Source organism: Pseudophryne corroboree, chromosome 10 (genome assembly GCF_028390025.1).
Source record: "Pseudophryne corroboree isolate aPseCor3 chromosome 10, aPseCor3.hap2, whole genome shotgun sequence".
Taxonomy (NCBI): Eukaryota; Metazoa; Chordata; class Amphibia; order Anura; family Myobatrachidae; genus Pseudophryne; species Pseudophryne corroboree.
The window spans coordinates 109,583,872-109,603,162 of NC_086453.1; the positions used below are offsets into that span (position 1 = coordinate 109,583,872).

The window sequence follows — 19,291 nt, forward strand, 5'->3', positions numbered from 1 at the left end:
TCATCTTAGCACAGATGTAACATGTGCAGAGAGAGTTAGATTTGGGAGGGTTGTGTTCAAACTGAAATCTAAATAGCAGTGTAAGCATAAAGCAGCCAGTATTTACCCTGCACAGAAACAATATAACCCACCCAAATCTAACTCTGTCTGCACATGTTACATCTGCCACACCTGCAGTGCACATGGTTTTGCTCAATTGCTACCTTTTTTGGTTAGCTAACAGCTCTGAATAACCCCCAATGGCCCTCATTTCGAGTTGTTCGCTCGCTAGTAGATTTTAGCAGCATTGCACACGCTAGGCCGCCGCCCTCTGGGAGTGTATCTTATCTTAGCAGAATAGCGAATGAAAGATCAGCAGAATTGCGATTAAATAATTCTTAGCAGTTTCTGAGTAGCTCGATACTTACTCCTACACTGCGATCAGCTCAGCCCGTTTCGTTCCTGGTTTGACGTCACAAGCACGCCCTGCGTTTGGCCAGCCACTCCCCCGTTTCTCCAGACACTCCCGCGTTTTATCCTGGCATGCCTGCGTTTTTCCGCACACTCCCTTAAAATGGTCAGTTTCCGCCCAGAAACAGCCACTTCCTGTCAATCACACTCCGATCACTTCAACGATGAAAATTCTTCGTTCGGACGTGAGTAAATCTACTAAGTTTTGTGCTAAAATACTTAGCGCATGCGCGCTGCATACCATGCGCATGCGCTTTTTTGCCTTAATCGCTCTGTGCGAAAATCGGCTACGAGCGAACAACTCGGAATGACCCCCAATATCCATATACCTTTTGATTTGGTATTACATTTCTGATACAAAAATACCAGTTTGATATCAAATCTCAAAAATGAACTCAAAACAGAAAGCGTTCACCTTTTGTCATGTAAATGAGTGATTGGTAATCAATTCTTATTCACAAATATTATATACTAGGTGATTCATCGCGCCCTACGGGCGCTCTTCACACCGTCGCAAGGGGCTACACCCCTTTAACCGTTACACGCCCTTGGGGCGTGCAATATTTTTATTATATGGAGTATTACCTCCAATCATAATTTTGTGTGTGGTTAAATATTGCAGGGACAAAGGGTGTGGGATGGTTAAGGGGCCGTAGCCCCTTGTGACGGCATGAACATTTCACGCAAGGCCTGATGAATCACCTAGTAGGTGCTGTGGTTGGGGAAGTGGCGGGTGCGTGGGAGATTCGGAGGGGCGATTGAGGGGTTGCCGCGGGTGGGGGAGGGTGTTGGTAGTCACCAAAGGTGGGGGAGGGGCGGGGGTGCTGTGGGTGGGGGAGGGGTGCTTGCAGAGGGGGCGCGGATGGGGTCAAGAGGTGCTGCAGGTGGGGGAGGGGATATGTAGATGCTGTTGGTGGGGGAAGGGGTGCTTGCAGAGGGGGCGCGGATGGGGTCAAGAGGTGCTGCAGGTGGGGGAGGGGATATGTAGATGCTGTTGGTGGGGGAAGGGCGGGGGCGGCAGATGAAGGAGGGGGTCTTGAGAAGCTGTCTGTGGGGGAGGGGCGTGTGCAGGGGGGTGCATTTTGGGGAGGGGTTGCAGAGGTGCTGCGGGTGGGGGAGGAGTGGTTGTGGGGTGCCGCGGAAGGGGTCTGTAGATGATGTGGGTGGTGGAGGGGTGGCTGCGGGTGGGTGGTGAATGGAGGAGGGGGGCAGGAGGTGCTGTGGGTTGGAGAGGGTTGGGTGGTGGAGGGGTGGGGGCAGACGGGGTGCTGCGGATGGGGGAGGTGGTCGGGACGTGTTGCGGATGGGGGAGGGGCGAAAAAGTGGGGGCCATAGATGGGGGATGGGTTCCGGAGGTGCTGCGGGTGATGGAGGCAGTGCAGGGGGATAGGGGTGGGTTTGGGGGTGCTGCAAGTTATTTAGGGGGTCACGAGGCGCAGCGGGTGGGGGAGAAGCGGGGGTGAATCGGCCGGGGGAGTGGGAGGTGCGGGGGTGCGGCGGATGGGGTTAAGAGGTGCTGTGGGTAGTGGAGTGGTAGGTGCAAAGGTGGTGTGGTTTGTGTAGGGGGATAGGGGTGCCGTGGATGGGGGTCCGGTGGTGCTGGGGTGGGGTGGGTGCTGGGGTGTGGAGGGTGGGGGAGGGGTGGGTGCAGGGGTGCCGTGTGTGTGGGAGGGTGCTGCGGGTGGGGAAGGTACGGGTGCTCGGGGTGCTGCGAGTATGGTAGCGAGTCGGGAGGCACGGAGTTGATGCGGGTGGGGGAGTGGCAGGTGCGGGGGTGCCGCAGATGGGTTCCATAGTTTCTGTGGGTGGTGGAGTGCCGGGTGCGGGGCTGCCGGGGGTGGGGGAGGTGCGGGTTCGGGGGTGCTGCGGGTGGGGAAGGGGCAGATGTGCTGTGAGTGGGGTAGGTGGTCGGGAGGCGTAGCGGGTGGGAGAGGAGCAGGGTTAACATGGGTGGGGGAGTGGCAGGTGCGTGGGTTCTGCGGATGGGGTGTGGTGTCCATAGGTGCAGCGGATGGTGCAGTGGCGGGTGCGAGGGTGCCACGGTTTGGGTAGGGGGTGTGGAGGCGCCACGGGTGGGGGAGGGGGAGGTGCGTGGGTGCCACGGATGGTGGTGGGGTCTGGTGGCGATGCGGGTGGTGGGGGGCTGTGGGTGGAGGAGGGGTGGGTGTGGGAGAGGGGTGGGGGTGCTGTGGGTGGGGGAGGGGCAGGTGCGTGGGTGCTACGGATGGGGAAGGGGCAGGTGCGGTGGAGGCGGGACCCAGGGTGCTGCGAGTGGGGAAGGGGGGCAGGGGGTGAGGGCGTAGTGGAGTTGACGCAGGTGCGGGGGTGTCGCAGTTGGGGGATGGGGTCCATAGGTGCTGTGGGTGGTGGAGTGCCGGGTGCCGCGGTTTGGGTAGGGGTCTGGAGGCGGCATGGGTGGGGGAGGGGTGGGTGCGGGGATGCCGTGGATGGGTCCGGTGGTGGGGGAGGAGCGGGGCTGCCGGGGGTGGGGGAGGGGCGGGTGCGGGGGTGCTGCAGGTGGGGAAGGGGCAGATGTGCTGTGAGTGGGGTAGGTGGTCGGGAGGCGTAGTGGGTGGGAGAGGAGCATGGTTAACATGGGTGGGGGAGTGGCAGGTTCGTGGGTTCTGCGGATGGGGCGTGGTGTCCATAGGTGCAGTGGATGGTGCAGTGGCGGGTGCGAGGGTGCCACGGTTTAGGTAGGGGGTGTGGAGGCGCCACGGGTGGGGGAGGGGGAGGTGCGTAGGTGCCACGGATGGTGGTGGGGTCTGGTGGCGATGCGGGTGGTGGGGGGCTGTGGGTGGAGGAGGGGTGGGTGTGGGAGAGGTGTGGGGGTGCTGTGGGTGGGGGAGGGGCAGGTGCGTGGGTGCTGCGGGTGGGGAAGGGGCAGCTGCGGTGGAGGGGGGACCCAGGGTGCTGCGAGTGGGGTAGGGGGGCAGGGGGTGAGGGCGGAGTAGAGTTGACGCAGGTGGGGGAGTGGCAGGTGCGGGGGTGTCGCAGTTGGGGGATGGGGTCCATAGGTGCTGCGGGTGGTGGAGCAGCGGGTGCGGGGTGCTGTGGTTTGGATAGGGGGTCTGGACGCGCCACGGGTGGGGGAGGGGCGGGTGCGGTGGTGCCATGGTTGGGAGTCTGGTGGCGTTGCGGGTGGGGATAGTGCAGATGTGGGGTGACTCAGGTGGTGGGATGTACTAACCTCTGCCACTGCGGTATCTGGCTTATTGCGTGTCTTCTCCTCACTAATAGGATCGCCGTCCGCTGGGTGGGAGGTATGGGTCTAGTTCGGTTGTGGGATGGGCTTGTGGGTGCGGTGGGTGTTGCACGTGGGGCGAGAGGTTTGTTTGGAGGAGTTGTGGGTGTGCGTGGGTTGTGTTTGTTGTAGTGGTGTGAGGGTTAGGGGTTCATGAGGTGTTGGGGTGGGGTGTAGGATGTGCAGGGATGGGGAAGGGTGTGTGTGTGCGGTGGGGGGAGGGAGTGTGCGTGAAGGAGAAGAGGGTGGGTTGGTGTGTGGAAAAGTGGAGGTGTGCCTCTGGGGTGTATGGCTGTAGCAGATGTGGGTAGTGGGGACTCCCTGCCTGTGCAGTGACCTAGTCGTTTGGCTGCTGCGGGAGGGAGCTCCCGCTCAGCAGCACAGTGGCTGGAGCAGTGTCCCGTCCTGGCTCGGGGCGGGTGCACTTGGTCTGGCCTCCACAGTGTATGCCTGGCGCTGGGGATGTGAATGGGGCTGGTGGCACGGGTGTTCCCGGAGTTGCGGGCTGGCTGTGAGGGGGGCGGCATAGTGGTGTGGCCGGAGCGGTATGAGGCGGCATGTGCAGCGCTATGTATGTGCGGCGCTGTGGATTGGTGAGTGTGGTGCTCCGTCCCGCTGTACCTGCTCGTCCCCTGCTGCCGTCCTGCGCGAACCCCCACTGGCTAGATGCGGTAGGGAAAGTGTTGGGGGATGCATAAGGGAGGGATTCCTCAGTGTGGGGTGTGGGTGTAAGGGGGCCAGGAAGTTGCGTCCAGCGGTGCTTGGAAGTCCCCTCCGCATAGCCTGTGTTACCTTCCCTGCTGCTGGTTGGAGCTGTGTGTGGTGCTACTGGTGGCCATGGCCACCCCTCTATACTGTGTCAGGGGGCATTTTTTACTTGCCTCTGGTGCTGGCACAGGCCATGGTGTATCCCCCCGCAGATGCTGCTGACTCCGCCCAGCTCTGTGACTCCGCCCAGCGTTAGAGGCCCAGGCACAGAGTCTGGGCTATTATATAGGAGATATACAGTAACTAAAGGCTTAGTTTGTGTTCTTTGATAGTTTGTGTTCTTTGAAGAAAAAGATACCTATTGACATCAATGACGTTTTAATTTAAAATCTGGGCAACATTCCCTGTCTGCAGTGAGGTTCGTTTTTTTGGCACTCCCTGGACTTTACAAGATTCTTGGGGAGAATGTTTAAACCTAAAAAGGAAAAGTGTAGAAATTCCTCTAGCAACCAATCAGATTCTAGATATAATTTTATAAAACACACTAGTAAAATAGCAAGAAGCTTCTTGCTACGTGAAACTAATCCACTTGCTCTTTAAAAGGTTTAATAAATCTCTCACTTAGCATAGGCAAACGCAGAGGGGGTTTCTGGTTGCCTGGAAACCCTCCTCCTCTTGGCAAGTGGCTCAAATTATGACAATAATAGCAATGGTATATAATACGATTACTTGAGCTGCCGCTACATCGTGCAGTTTAAGGGACAGAGCAGAGCTGCTGCACATGCCCAGTGGTAACAGCTTCAACAAACTTTGCTGTGTTTGTGGATCTGAGTTCTCAATCAGTGCACTGGACCAGAGTGTAGCTACCAGGAAGAAGAGATAGGAGCCTTACCATGAGGGGTGGAAGAATGTGTGCTTAGAAAGTGCAGTACTGATTCTATTATGTTTGTCTATTTATTTATTTTGGTTTATTTAACCCTTTCATGACCACATTTATATTATTTAAATGTTTGACACAGCCTATACTATAGACCATCTATAGTGTTAAATATAAATACTGTATACCATATAGTATCCAGTGTACAAAAAGACCAAAGTTTATATTAATGCCCAGGGTCATTACTAGGTTCTTCTGCCTCTCCCAAAGACTCCCACACTTGCTCCAATGTTCTGCAGAGTGGGAGATTGTGCATTGCATTTGGAAAAACCCCTCTAGTGCACTTATTTACAGTAGACCAATGAAATAAAATTCAAAAGCAATAAAAATAACCTAAATTCCCTTGGTGATATGAAGTCCATTATTAAATAAATAAATTAAATAAATAGATACAAACACATACAGAAGGGAGCCATACAGATAAATCAATATATAATGATCATCTAGGTCACAGGTTCTCAAACTCGGTCCTCAGGACCCCACACAGTGCATGTTTTGCAGGTCTCCTCACAGATACGAAGTAAAATAATTAGCGCCACCTGTGGACCTTTTAAAATGTGCCAGCGAGTAATGAATACACCTGTGCACCTGCTGGGTTACCTACAAAACATGCACTATGTGGGATCCTGAGGACCGAGTTTGAGAACCTGTGATCTAGGTCATATCCAAGATAATGATTTAATAAGCAAAATGACCTTCATGATATAAAGTCGCTACTGAAAGAACATAAAGAGACAAAGCATTCAGGAGAGCATACGTGATATTGTAACTTCTTGAACACCAGTGTGTAAGCACACTGCAAAATCACAATAATTCACATTTTTCTGTTTTGCAAGGTTTCAGAACTTCGTCAACATCTACGGAAAAGAGGGCTTCCTGTGTCAGGCACAAAGCCAGCCTTACTGGAACGCCTTAGGCCGTACCAAATTGCCCGTGCCAAGACCATTCCAGCCCCCATTCAAAGTGCAGGCTTGATAACTCCAGTCATTGAACTGCCTTCCTTTCTAAATCAAACTGCATGTGACCCTACTCCTGCCACACTTTGCACATTTCAAACATCCACATCTCCAACTTCTTCTGAGGGTCTTCACAAGTCATCAGAAACATACTGCAGCGTTGCAGAAAGTCCGGCTACACATATTGGAATGCAAGACACAGACATGCCAATGCAAGGGATTGATGACGACCAAGTGCTTCTTGAGAAGCAAAAAGTGATTGAAAGTCTCACATGGAAATTACTGCAAGAACAGAAACAGGCAGAAGATCTCAGAGTAGAACTAGAGATGCACAAACGCTTAAAGAACCGACGGAAAAATGACAAGTTAAATGCCAGGATATCCATCAAAACAGAGGTAGATGAATCTATGACACCCTCTTGTGCACAAGTTAAAGCTGAAGACTCGCAATTTTTATATAGTCTCAACAACGACAGACCTGAGTTAGCACCACCTATGCAGGAGCAACTCATGAGCCCAGAGGTTAATGAAAGCTACATGGTAAGTATATTGCAGGTACTATAACTTTCAAATAAACACTTAACTTACAGTAGCTACATACATTCTTAAAAAAAAATTACATATATCTATTACCTTTAACTATTCGTTATGAAATCCTAGTCAGATGATTCAGAAGAGAAACAAAAACATTTTTTACGTTAAGAGAGTGAAACATTACTAAGTGCTTACTGGCAAACAGACTACTTCATGGACTGACTCAATATCATACAGTACAAAATAATTCAAGGCAGTGCCTAAGGCAGGGGTGGGCAATTAATTTCTATAGGGGGCCACATGAAAAATCTGATCTGTGTTGGAGTGCCGAACCAATGATGCTGATGTTACTTGCAGTGGTTTATACCGCCACTGTTAGTACGTGATTCTATACTTAATTGTATGTGGTTGTCCTAATAAATTTGTGGTTTTATGCACTGTGGTGCACACCCCTTCTTTTTAATTGAGTTGCACACATTACCTGACGGTGAATATGGGAATAAGGGGAAGACGCCAACCTAATTAAGAAGGTCTTAAGTGCACCAGATCCAGCGCTGGGTATTTATTAGAGATGAGCGGGTTCGGTTTCTCTGAATCCGAACCCGCACGAACTTCATGTTTTTTTTCACGGGTCCGAGCGACTCGGATCTTCCCGCCTTGCTCGGTTAACCCGAGCGCGCCCGAACGTCATCATGACGCTGTCGGATTCTCGCGAGGCTCGGATTCTATCGCGAGACTCGGATTCTATATAAGGAGCCGCGTGTCGCCGCCATTTTCACACGTGCATTGAGATTGATAGGGAGAGGACGTGGCTGGCGTCCTCTCCATTTAGATTAGGAGAGAGAGAGAGAGATTGACCTGAGGCTGATACTGTAGAAGAGAGTGCAGAGTTTAGTGACTGACCACAGTGACCACCAGCAGTGCAGTTGTTTTATTTAATATATCCGTTCTCTGCCTGAAAAAAACGGTACACACAGTGACTCAGTCACATACCATATCTGTGTGCACTGCTCAGCCCAGTGTGCTGCATGCCTGCATCATCTATGTATATATTATATATCTGACTGTGCTCAGCTCACACAGCTTATAATTGTGGGGGAGACTGGGGAGCACTGCAGTGCCAGTTATAGGTTATAGCAGGAGCCAGGAGTACAAGACAGTCACATACCATATCTGTGTGCACTGCTCAGCCCAGTGTGCTGCATCATCTATGTATATATTATATATCTGACTGTGCTCAGCTCACACAGCTTATAATTGTGGGGGAGACTGGGGAGCACTGCAGTGCCAGTTATAGGTTATAGCTGGAGCCAGGAGTACATATTATATTAAAATTAAACAGTGCACACTTTTGCTGCAGGAGTGCCACTGCCAGTGTGACTGACCAGTGACCTGACCACACTGACCACCAGTATAGTTAGTAGTATACTATATTGTGATTGCCTGAAAAAGTTAAACACTCGTCGTGTGACTTCACTTGTGTGGTGTTTTTTTTTTATTCTATAAAAAACTCATTCTGCTGACAGACAGTGTCCAGCAGGTCCGTCATTATATAATATATATACCTGTCCGGCTGCAGTAGTGATGTATATATATTTTTTATATCATTATTTATCATCCAGTCGCAGCAGACACAGTACGGTAGTTCACGGCTGTAGCTACCTCTGTGTCGGCACTCGGCAGTCCATCCATAATTGTATACCACCTACCCGTGGTTTTTTTTTCTTTCTTCTTTATACATACATACTACTACATCTCTTTATCAACCAGTCTATATTAGCAGCAGACACAGTACAGTACGGTAGTTCACGGCTGTGGCTACCTCTGTGTCGGCACTCGGCAGTCCGTCCATAATTGTATACCACCTAACCGTGGTTTTTTTTTCTTTCTTCTTTATACATACATACTACGACATCTCTTTATCAACCAGTCTATATTAGCAGCAGACACAGTACAGTACGGTAGTTCACGGCTGTGGCTACCTCTGTGTCGGCACTCGGCAGTCCGTCCATAATTGTATACCACCTAACCGTGGTTTTTTTTTCTTTCTTCTTCATACATACATACTACGACATCTCTTTATCAACCAGTCTATATTAGCAGCAGACACAGTACGGTAGTTCACGGCTGTAGCTACCTCTGTGTCGGCACTCGGCAGTCCGTCCATAATTGTATACTAGTATCCATCCATCTCCATTGTTTACCTGAGGTGCCTTTTAGTTGTGCCTATTAAAATATGGAGAACAAAAATGTTGAGGTTCCAAAATTAGGGAAAGATCAAGATCCACTTCCACCTCGTGCTGAAGCTGCTGCCACTAGTCATGGCCGAGACGATGAAATGCCAGCAACATCGTCTGCCAAGGCCGATGCCCAATGTCATAGTACAGAGCATGTCAAATCCAAAACACCAAATATCAGTAAAAAAAGGACTCCAAAACCTAAAATAAAATTGTCGGAGGAGAAGCGTAAACTTGCCAATATGCCATTTACCACACGGAGTGGCAAGGAACGGCTGAGGCCCTGGCCTATGTTCATGGCTAGTGGTTCAGCTTCACATGAGGATGGAGGCACTCAGCCTCTCGCTAGAAAAATGAAAAGACTCAAGCTGGCAAAAGCAGTAGCACCGCAAAGAACTGTGCGTTCTTCGAAATCCCAAATCCACAAGGAGAGTCCAATTGTGTCGGTTGCGATGCCTGACCTTCCCAACACTGGACGTGAAGAGCATGCGCCTTCCACCATTTGCACGCCCCCTGCAAGTGCTGGAAGGAGCACCCGCAGTCCAGTTCCTGATAGTCAGATTGAAGATGTCAGTGTTGAAGTACACCAGGATGAGGAGGATATGGGTGTTGCTGGCGCTGGGGAGGAAATTGACCAGGAGGATTCTGATGGTGAGGTGGTTTGTTTAAGTCAGGCACCCGGGGAGACACCTGTTGTCCGTGGGAGGAATATGGCCGTTGACATGCCTGGTGAAAATACCAAAAAAAAATCAGCTCTTCGGTGTGGAACTATTTCAACAGAAATGCGGACAACAGGTGTCAAGCCGTGTGTTCCCTTTGTCAAGCTGTAATAAGTAGGGGTAAGGACGTTAACCACCTCGGAACATCCTCCCTTATACGTCACCTGCAGCGCATTCATAATAAGTCAGTGACAAGTTCAAAAACTTTGGGTGACAGCGGAAGCAGTCCACTGACCAGTAAATCCCTTCCTCTTGTAACCAAGCTCACGCAAACCACCCCACCAACTCCCTCAGTGTCAATTTCCTCCTTCCCCAGGAATGCCAATAGTCCTGCAGGCAATGTCACTGGCAATTCTGACGAGTCCTCTCCTGCCTGGCATTCCTCCGATGCATCCTTGCGTGTAACGCCTACTGCTGCTGGCGCTGCTGTTGTTGCTGCTGGGAGTCGATGGTCATCCCAGAGGGGAAGTCGTAAGCCCACTTGTACTACTTCCAGTAAGCAATTGACTGTTCAACAGTCCTTTGCGAGGAAGATGAAATATCACAGCAGTCATCCTGCTGCAAAGCGGATAACTGAGGCCTTGACAACTATGTTGGTGTTAGACGTGCGTCCGGTATCCGCCGTTAGTTCACAGGGAACTAGACAATTTATTGAGGCAGTGTGCCCCCGTTACCAAATACCATCTAGGTTCCACTTCTCTAGGCAGGCGATACCGAGAATGTACACGGACGTCAGAAAAAGACTCACCAGTGTCCTAAAAAATGCAGTTGTACCCAATGTCCACTTAACCACGGACATGTGGACAAGTGGAGCAGGGCAGGGTCAGGACTATATGACTGTGACAGCCCACTGGGTAGATGTATGGACTCCCGCCGCAAGAACAGCAGCGGCGGCACCAGTAGCAGCATCTCGCAAACGCCAACTCTTTCCTAGGCAGGCTACGCTTTGTATCACCGGTTTCCAGAATACACACACAGCTGAAAACCTCTTACGGCAACTGAGGAAGATCATCGCGGAATGGCTTACCCCAATTGGACTCTCCTGTGGATTTGTGGCATCGGACAACGCCAGCAATATTGTGTGTGCATTAAATATGGGCAAATTCCAGCACGTCCCATGTTTTGCACATACCTTGAATTTGGTGGTGCAGAATTATTTAAAAAACGACAGGGGCGTGCAAGAGATGCTGTCGGTGGCCAGAAAAATTGCGGGACACTTTCGGCGTACAGGCACCACGTACAGAAGACTGGAGCACCACCAAAAACTACTGAACCTGCCCTGCCATCATCTGAAGCAAGAAGTGGTAACGAGGTGGAATTCAACCCTCTATATGCTTCAGAGGTTGGAGGAGCAGCAAAAGGCCATTCAAGCCTATACAATTGAGCACGATATAGGAGGTGGAATGCACCTGTCTCAAGCGCAGTGGAGAATGATTTCAACGTTGTGCAAGGTTCTGATGCCCTTTGAACTTGCCACACGTGAAGTCAGTTCAGACACTGCCAGCCTGAGTCAGGTCATTCCCCTCATCAGGCTTTTGCAGAAGAAGCTGGAGACATTGAAGGAGGAGCTAACACGGAGCGATTCCGCTAGGCATGTGGGACTTGTGGATGGAGCCCTTAATTCGCTTAACAAGGATTCACGGGTGGTCAATCTGTTGAAATCAGAGCACTACATTTTGGCCACCGTGCTCGATCCTAGATTTAAAGCCTACCTTGGATCTCTCTTTCCGGCAGACACAAGTCTGCTGGGGTTGAAAGACCTGCTGGTGAGAAAATTGTCAAGTCAAGCGGAACGCGACCTGTCAACATCTCCTCCTTCACATTCTCCCGCAACTGGGGGTGCGAGGAAAAGGCTCAGAATTCCGAGCCCACCCGCTGGCGGTGATGCAGGGCAGTCTGGAGCGACTGCTGATGCTGACATCTGGTCCGGACTGAAGGACCTGACAACGATTACGGACATGTCGTCTACTGTCACTGCATATGATTCTCTCACCATTGAAAGAATGGTGGAGGATTATATGAGTGACTGCATCCAAGTAGGCACGTCACACAGTCCATACTTATACTGGCAGGAAAAAGAGGCAATTTGGAGGCCATTGCACAAACTGGCTTTATTCTATCTAAGTTGCCCTCCCACAAGTGTGTACTCCGAAAGAGTGTTTAGTGCCGCCGCTCACCTTGTCAGCAATCGGCGTACGAGGTTACATCCAGAAAATGTGGAGAAGATGATGTTCATTAAAATGAATTATAATCAATTCCTCCGCGGAGACATTGACCAGCAGCAATTGCCTCCACAAAGTACACAGGGAGCTGAGATGGTGGATTCCAGTGGGGACGAATTGATAATCTGTGAGGAGGGGGATGTACACGGTGATATATCGGAGGGTGATGATGAGGTGGACATCTTGCCTCTGTAGAGCCAGTTTGTGCAAGGAGAGATTAATTGCTTCTTTTTTGGGGGGGGTCCAAACCAACCCGTCATATCAGTCACAGTCGTGTGGCAGACCCTGTCACTGAAATGATGGGTTGGTTAAAGTGTGCATGTCCTGTTTTGTTTATACAACATAAGGGTGGGTGGGAGGGCCCAAGGACAATTCCATCTTGCACCTCTTTTTTCTTTTATTTTTCTTTGCGTCATGTGCTGTTTGGGGAGGGTTTTTTGGAAGGGACATCCTGCGTGACACTGCAGTGCCACTCCTAAATGGGCCCGGTGTTTGTGTCGGCCACTAGGGTCGCTAATCTTACTCACACAGTCAGCTACCTCATTGCGCCTCTTTTTTTCTTTGCGTCATGTGCTGATTGGGGAGGGTTTTTTGGAAGGGACATCCTGCGTGACACTGCAGTGCCACTCCTAAATGGGCCCGGTGTTTGTGTCGGCCACTAGGGTCGCTAATCTTACTCACACAGTCAGCTACCTCATTGCGCCTCTTTTTTTCTTTGCGTCATGTGCTGATTGGGGAGGGTTTTTTGGAAGGGACATCCTGCGTGACACTGCAGTGCCACTCCTAAATGGGCCCGGTGTTTGTGTCGGCCACTAGGGTCGCTAATCTTACTCACACAGTCAGCTACCTCATTGCGCCTCTTTTTTTCTTTGCGTCATGTGCTGATTGGGGAGGGTTTTTTGGAAGGGACATCCTGCGTGACACTGCAGTGCCACTCCTAAATGGGCCCGGTGTTTGTGTCGGCCACTAGGGTCGCTTATCTTACTCACACAGTCAGCTACCTCATTGCGCCTCTTTTTTTCTTTGCGTCATGTGCTGATTGGGGAGGGTTTTTTGGAAGGGACATCCTGCGTGACACTGCAGTGCCACTCCTAGATGGGCCAGGTGTTTGTGTCGGCCACTAGTGTCGCTTAGCTTAGTCATCCAGCGACCTTGGTGCAAATTTTAGGACTAAAAATAATATTGTGAGGTGTGAGGTATTCAGAATAGACTGAAAATGAGTGGAAATTATGGTTTTTGAGGTTAATAATAATATGGGATCAAAATGACCCCCAAATTCTATGATTTAAGCTGTTTTTTAGTGTTTTTTTAAAAAAACACCCGAATCCAAAACACACCCGAATCCGACAAAAAAAATTCGGTGAGGTTTTGCCAAAACGCGGTCGAACCCAAAACACGGCCGCGGAACCGAACCCAAAACCAAAACACAAAACCCGAAAAATTTCAGGCGCTCATCTCTAGTATTTATAGGAGAAAATTAAGAGACAATCGAACCTAGGACTTGTAGTTCCACAAGCAGTACTTGTGGTGCTGACTGAGCGGCGCGCTGTCAGGCAGGGAAGGACGACGGACGTATCAGGATGCGCCTTGGGAACATGCTGGCGGTGACTGACAGGGGGGGCGGGCAATGGGGAACGATTGTGTCCTGCAGGATGCGCTGTGAGTCACTCGTCCTGTGTGCGCCTCAGCCAATAGCATTTCAGTATTGGCTGAGGCACACACAAGACTGTGATTCACAACGCATCCTGCAGGACCCGAGCATCCATGGTGCAGGGAGCCTGTGGGCGGAGAGCCTGCGCAGGCCAAACAGGGATTGCCAAAGGGCCGTATGTGGCTCGCGGGCCGTACTTTGCCCAGGTCTGGCTTAAGGCATTTCTTTTTTCACATAGAGCAGTTCATGTTGCAACTTATTGTGAGTTCTGTTTCTTCTCCGTATTTCACTTTAAACACATTTGTGCTCTATGTTTTGTATTTTTAGTAATAATTTAAAATCTCCTGCTATCAAATAATGGGACATATGACCTTAATAAGATGATACTTTCCCAGGTTTTCCATCCTCCTCCTTGTGATGTGATAGGACAGGACTTTGAGCTTCCCATGCAGATCACTGCAAGTCCTGAAAGTCCTGTACAGAAGTCTCGCTCCTTTGAGGAAGAGCTTCAGGAGGCCATACAGAAAGCACAGGTACAACAATCACAGTGCATTAACAATTTGCAATTTGTAGCAAAAAATGGAAACACCAATATGAAGGCATGTAGTAGGCAGAGATAAGTGATTCGGATTCCTTGCAATCCGAGGCCACCTGAACTATCGGTATCTGAGTCAATCCAAGCCGTAGCTCGTGTTTTCCTGCAAGACTCAGATTCCAAATCGAGGCTGAATGTCATCCTCCTGGCGTCAGATTCTCATGGGTTTTAAGGGAGCCATGGCTGAGACTCGGCGACATTTCACTCCAGTCCCGCTGCTGTATGCTGCACTCTGCTCTGTGGTGTCCATCCATGTGGCTTTGCGAAATACAAGTGATGTCACTGTGTCAATAAGGGGCTGTGCTGGTATTACTGTGCCCATGTAAGCAGAGCTGGATTGAGGCATCGGGAGGCCCGGGGTTCTTAAAACAGGGGGGCACTAAGGTCTAAAATTCAAATTATATATATATATATATATATATGATACACAATGTACCGTTTGAACTAGGGGCGTATCGGGTAGTTTGGATAAATTAGCTACTTTACATATACACACACACATATATATATATATATATATATATACACACACACACACACACACACACACACTCACCGCAGCCTAAACCTAACACTCCCACCACAGCCTAACCCTAACACTCCCACCGCAGCCTAACCCTAACACTCCCCCCCCCCACCCACCCCGTCTGGCAAACACTAATTCGGGATTCCAGTGGTCATGGATCCGAGCAGTGTCGTAATTCCGGTGTCTGTATTTCGAATGCTGGGATCCCGACTGCCAGGAACCCCACCCTGCTCTTATTTAATTATATATATATATATATATATATATATAGTACAGAACAAACAGCGGCACTCAGGGTCTTCTGTGTCCAACAAAACTTGTTTTGAACAAGTCACATACAGCTGACGTTTCGAGGCTCGCAGACCCATTTCCCCCCCTTATTCACACCTTGCAAGCCTTGAAACGTCGGTTGTATGTGACTTGTTCAATACAGGTTTTTTTGGACACAGAAAACCCTGAGTGCCGCTGTTTATTCTGTACTATACCTCCACCCCACTTAGGACACCTGGGCATTGTTTACAGAACAAAGGGAGTGCCTGACTACCTACATGTAAATAAAATTTATATATATATATATATATATATATATATAGCGCATCACATGTCCGTCCCGCAACAGAGTCACTAGTATAGACAGGACCAGCACACTGTAGTTTAGTCAAAGTGCAATATTTACTCCATATGTATGAATGAAGATACAAGGCTCAACGTATACTCATCGTAAGCAAGCACAAAGAAACACAGTAGACCTCCCGAACAGCCGTTTTCGGACTTAATCCATCAGCAGGGGAACAGTCATCAAAAGTGCCATAGTGCCTTGTGCAAAAAATGCCTGTATAAAGTGCCAAAACCAACCTCACTTGTGTGCTCTATTTAAGCACACCTAATGGCGCTTACCTGCCGCACCTGTGATCTCCACCGCCGCCCCTTGATGATCAGACCCACCACACTGCCTGTCCAGGTCCCCCGCTGCTGGAAAGCACGCCGGCGCACCACATGGCCGGAAGTCCGGGTTCGTGACACGCACGCGTCACCTAGCCGTAAGTCCAGACCCGTGGACCGCATCCTGCGCTCCACCAGCAGCGTAGTCACCCCTTATGCAGCGTAACGGTATTCTGAGCACCCAGGGCGTATGTCCGATATCCGGTACCCGCAGGCTATGTCCATAACAGTATATCAATGTTATCCAACACAAACATAACAAAACAGCGCACACCACATTAGTGTCTAAGTGAACACCCCTCAATGCTGTCATGCATCTGGTTAAATAATCAATAAAAGGTATCACCCCTCAATCTTAAAAACGGGGGAACCAAAATGATATACCACGATGCCCGGCAGCATTGATGAAGTTAACATTTAACATTATATACAATCTAAAAAATAGAGAATGATCTCAAAACAACCTATTAGTTAAGCCCAAAGTAAACACATGTATTCATTGTATATAGCGATCTATCATTTGCAGGGTCAACAATCTATCACCAGTGCCAGCCCTATAGAAAAGAAGCAAATAAACATTCCTCATTTAGACATTAGGGACCATCGCATCCAGCATGTAAATCCATCGACATTCCTGTTGTAATAGAAGTCTGTGTCTATTCCCTCCTCTTCTCAAAGGGGGTATATGATCTATGGGCATAAATTTAAATTCGCTTAACTTATGTCCAGTGGTTACATAATGTCTTGCTACTGGTGGTGTGCTTCCATCCATTTTTTGGTACGCCTTCTTTATAGAAGATCTATGCATAGCGATCCTCTCCTTTAGCATACGTATCGTTCTCCCTATGTAGAGCTTAGGGTGTATCCCTGGGTTTTTTCCCCATTGAATCGTAGACCATGGAGAATGGGACAGGGATACAGGAGGAGGAATGATATGCACTTTACTGATTTAGAATCTCAGACATCACATAGTGATTCAGATACTTCCACTCAGGGTAAGAGCTCGACGTCTTTTTTAGGCGAAAGGGGTAGCGGTGCTGAATTTGTCAACCTACTCCCCCACTGATTTAGAGATGTCGGTCTTATCTAAGGGATTAACTCATGTACAGACGCATCGTCAGAATAAATTGAGTTGTGAAATTGAGTTGTATAAATTCCAAAGACAGTTAAGATTGAAAGATTATTTCTTCAAGAAGGGGGAACAGGGGGGACATTTCACGCAGTTTAGGGGTAGGAGCACCTTTGATCCTCCTGCAACAAACGCCTCCATTGAAACCTTTATGAGGCTTGTACGGAGTGAAATTTTATCCTCCATACAAAACACCAGGCTACGGTTCTCTAATATGTCTAGGCAAGAAACAGAGGCGGTTAAGAACTTACGTGACAATCCAGGAATTGTCATACGCCCCGCTGATAAAGGCGGGGCGATCGTCTTAATGGATAGACAGGATTACATTGATGAGATATCGCGCCAACTTTCTGACAGTGCATGCTACAAACTTCTGTCCAGTGATCCGACTGAGCGCTTTAAGAGAGAGGTTGATTCTATCATTCTCTGAGGTATGTCCAATAACTGAATTGATGAAACTACGGTTGATTTTTTGACACAAGAATTCCCTATAACTCCATTAATTTATGTTTTACCCATAGTGCATAAATTATTAGTCAAACCTCCTGGTAGGGCCATTATATCCTCGCGAGGATCTTTGGGTCAACCTATCTCCCAGTTCATTGACCACCATTTGCAACCGGTAGTTCAGTCTACACCTTATTATATCAAAGATACAACATACTTTTTTTGCAAGTTAAGAGCCACCGGTCCACTAGTACCTGGATGTATACTGGTGACACTAGATGTCACCAGTTTATACACGAATATTGGTCACAAGGAAGGTATTGCTGCTGTCAAAAACATTGTTGGCCACAGTCCACAGTATGAGGGTCCACCATTGGAATTTCTATTGTTATTAATTGAAGTGGTTCTTCACAAGAACTACTTCTTATTTAATAATTCATTTTTCTTGCAACTTAAGGGTACAGCGATGGGGTCCAATATGGCCCCATCTTATGCTAATATATTTATGTACCAGTATGAGCAACTGCATATCATGGGTGATCCTATGTTTTCACAATATGTTACATTTTACGTACGTTTTATCGACAATTTATTCATGCTGTGGACTGGGGGCCAGCAATTACTAGATGAATTTATTGATAAGCTCAATAAATTACCGGGGTCTATCAGATTCACCAGTGCCAGCAGTGATGTTGAGATTAGTTTTTTGGATGTTCTGGTGCGTATACAAAATGGGACATTGACTACTGGCATGTACAGGAAGCCCACTGACAAAAACTCTCTTTTGCTCGCTTCAAGCTTCCATCCGGTAGCGTTAAAGAAGGGACTACCGTACTCTCAGCTGATTCGTGTTGCAAGAATTATTTTGGATAGGGCTGCACTACCTGAGGCCTTAGAATCGATGGGGGACAAATTCACTGATAGGGGTTATGATGCAAGGGAGGTAAAAGAGGCCATAAACCATTGTTTGCAACTACCCCGGGAAGAATTACTGAAACCCCAAGAGAAATCTAAGAGTAACCGGTTGGTGTATGCCAGCACATATTCGATCTCTTCAGGCAAGGCTCGTCAATCTATTTTGAAACACTGGCATATATTGCAGTCTGACCCAGTGATGAAGCACTTTTGTGAAGAGCCACCTTTATTTGGCTATCGGCGTAGCCATAATCTGAAAGAGGAGGTGACTTTTTCTGACATTAACCCCAGAGTGGGCAGGGGAAACAGATGGTTGCAGCTACAAAAGGGTGCCTTTAAGTGCCATGGCTGTGTGAATTGCAGCTTTATGATTACAGGAAAAACATGTAGTCATCCAACTAAAGGGACAGTGTACCCGTTACGATTCCGGATGTCTGGTGACACTAAGTTTGTGACATACATGATTCTTTGTCCCTGTGGGATAATCTACATAGGGAAAACGATACGTATGCTAAAGGAGAGGATCGCTATGCAAGTTGGCGCGATATCTCATCAATGTAATCCTGTCTATCCATTAAGACGATCGCCCCGCCTTTATCAGCGGGGTATATGACAATTCCTGGATTGTCACGTAAGTTCTTAACCGCCTCTGTTTCTTGCCTAGACATATTAGAGAACCGTAGACTGGTGTTTTGTATGGAGGATAAAATTTCACTCCGTACAAGCCTCATAAAGGTTTCAATGGAGGCGTTTGTTGCAGGAGGATCAAAGGTGCTCCCACCCCTAAACTGCGTGGAATGTCCCCCCTGTTCCCCCTTCTTGAAGAAATAATCTTTCAATCTTAACTGTCTTTGGAATTTATACAACTCAATTTCACAACTAAATTTATTCTGATGATGCGTCTGTACATGAGTTAATCCCTTAGATAAGACCGACATCTCTAAATCAGTGGGGGAGTAGGTTGACAAATTCAGCACCGCTACCCCTTTCGCCTAAAAAAGGCGTCGAGCTCTTACCCTGAGTGGAAGTATCTGAATCACTATGTGATGTCTGAGATTCTTAATCAGTAAAGTGCATAT

General features: G+C 48.8%; 2 protein-coding genes across 3 annotated transcripts in view; one reads left to right on the top strand and one right to left on the bottom strand.

Annotated features, from left to right (window-relative positions):
- LOC134966176 (myocardin-like) overlaps window positions 1–19,291 on the top strand; it is a 95,867-nt gene that overhangs the window by 66,587 nt on the left and 9,989 nt on the right. Inside the window, exons 10-11 of one of the 2 annotated variants that reach the window (XM_063942725.1) lie at window positions 6,176–6,835; window positions 14,054–14,191. In XM_063942725.1, coding sequence (XP_063798795.1) covers window positions 6,176–6,835; window positions 14,054–14,191 — 798 coding nt within the window. The remainder of the gene's footprint in view (window positions 1–6,175; window positions 6,836–14,053; window positions 14,192–19,291) is intronic. The other variant, XM_063942726.1, reaches the window with a different exon arrangement.
- IZUMO1 (izumo sperm-oocyte fusion 1) overlaps window positions 1–19,291 on the bottom strand; it is a 393,444-nt gene that overhangs the window by 4,083 nt on the left and 370,070 nt on the right. The window lies entirely within an intron of this gene.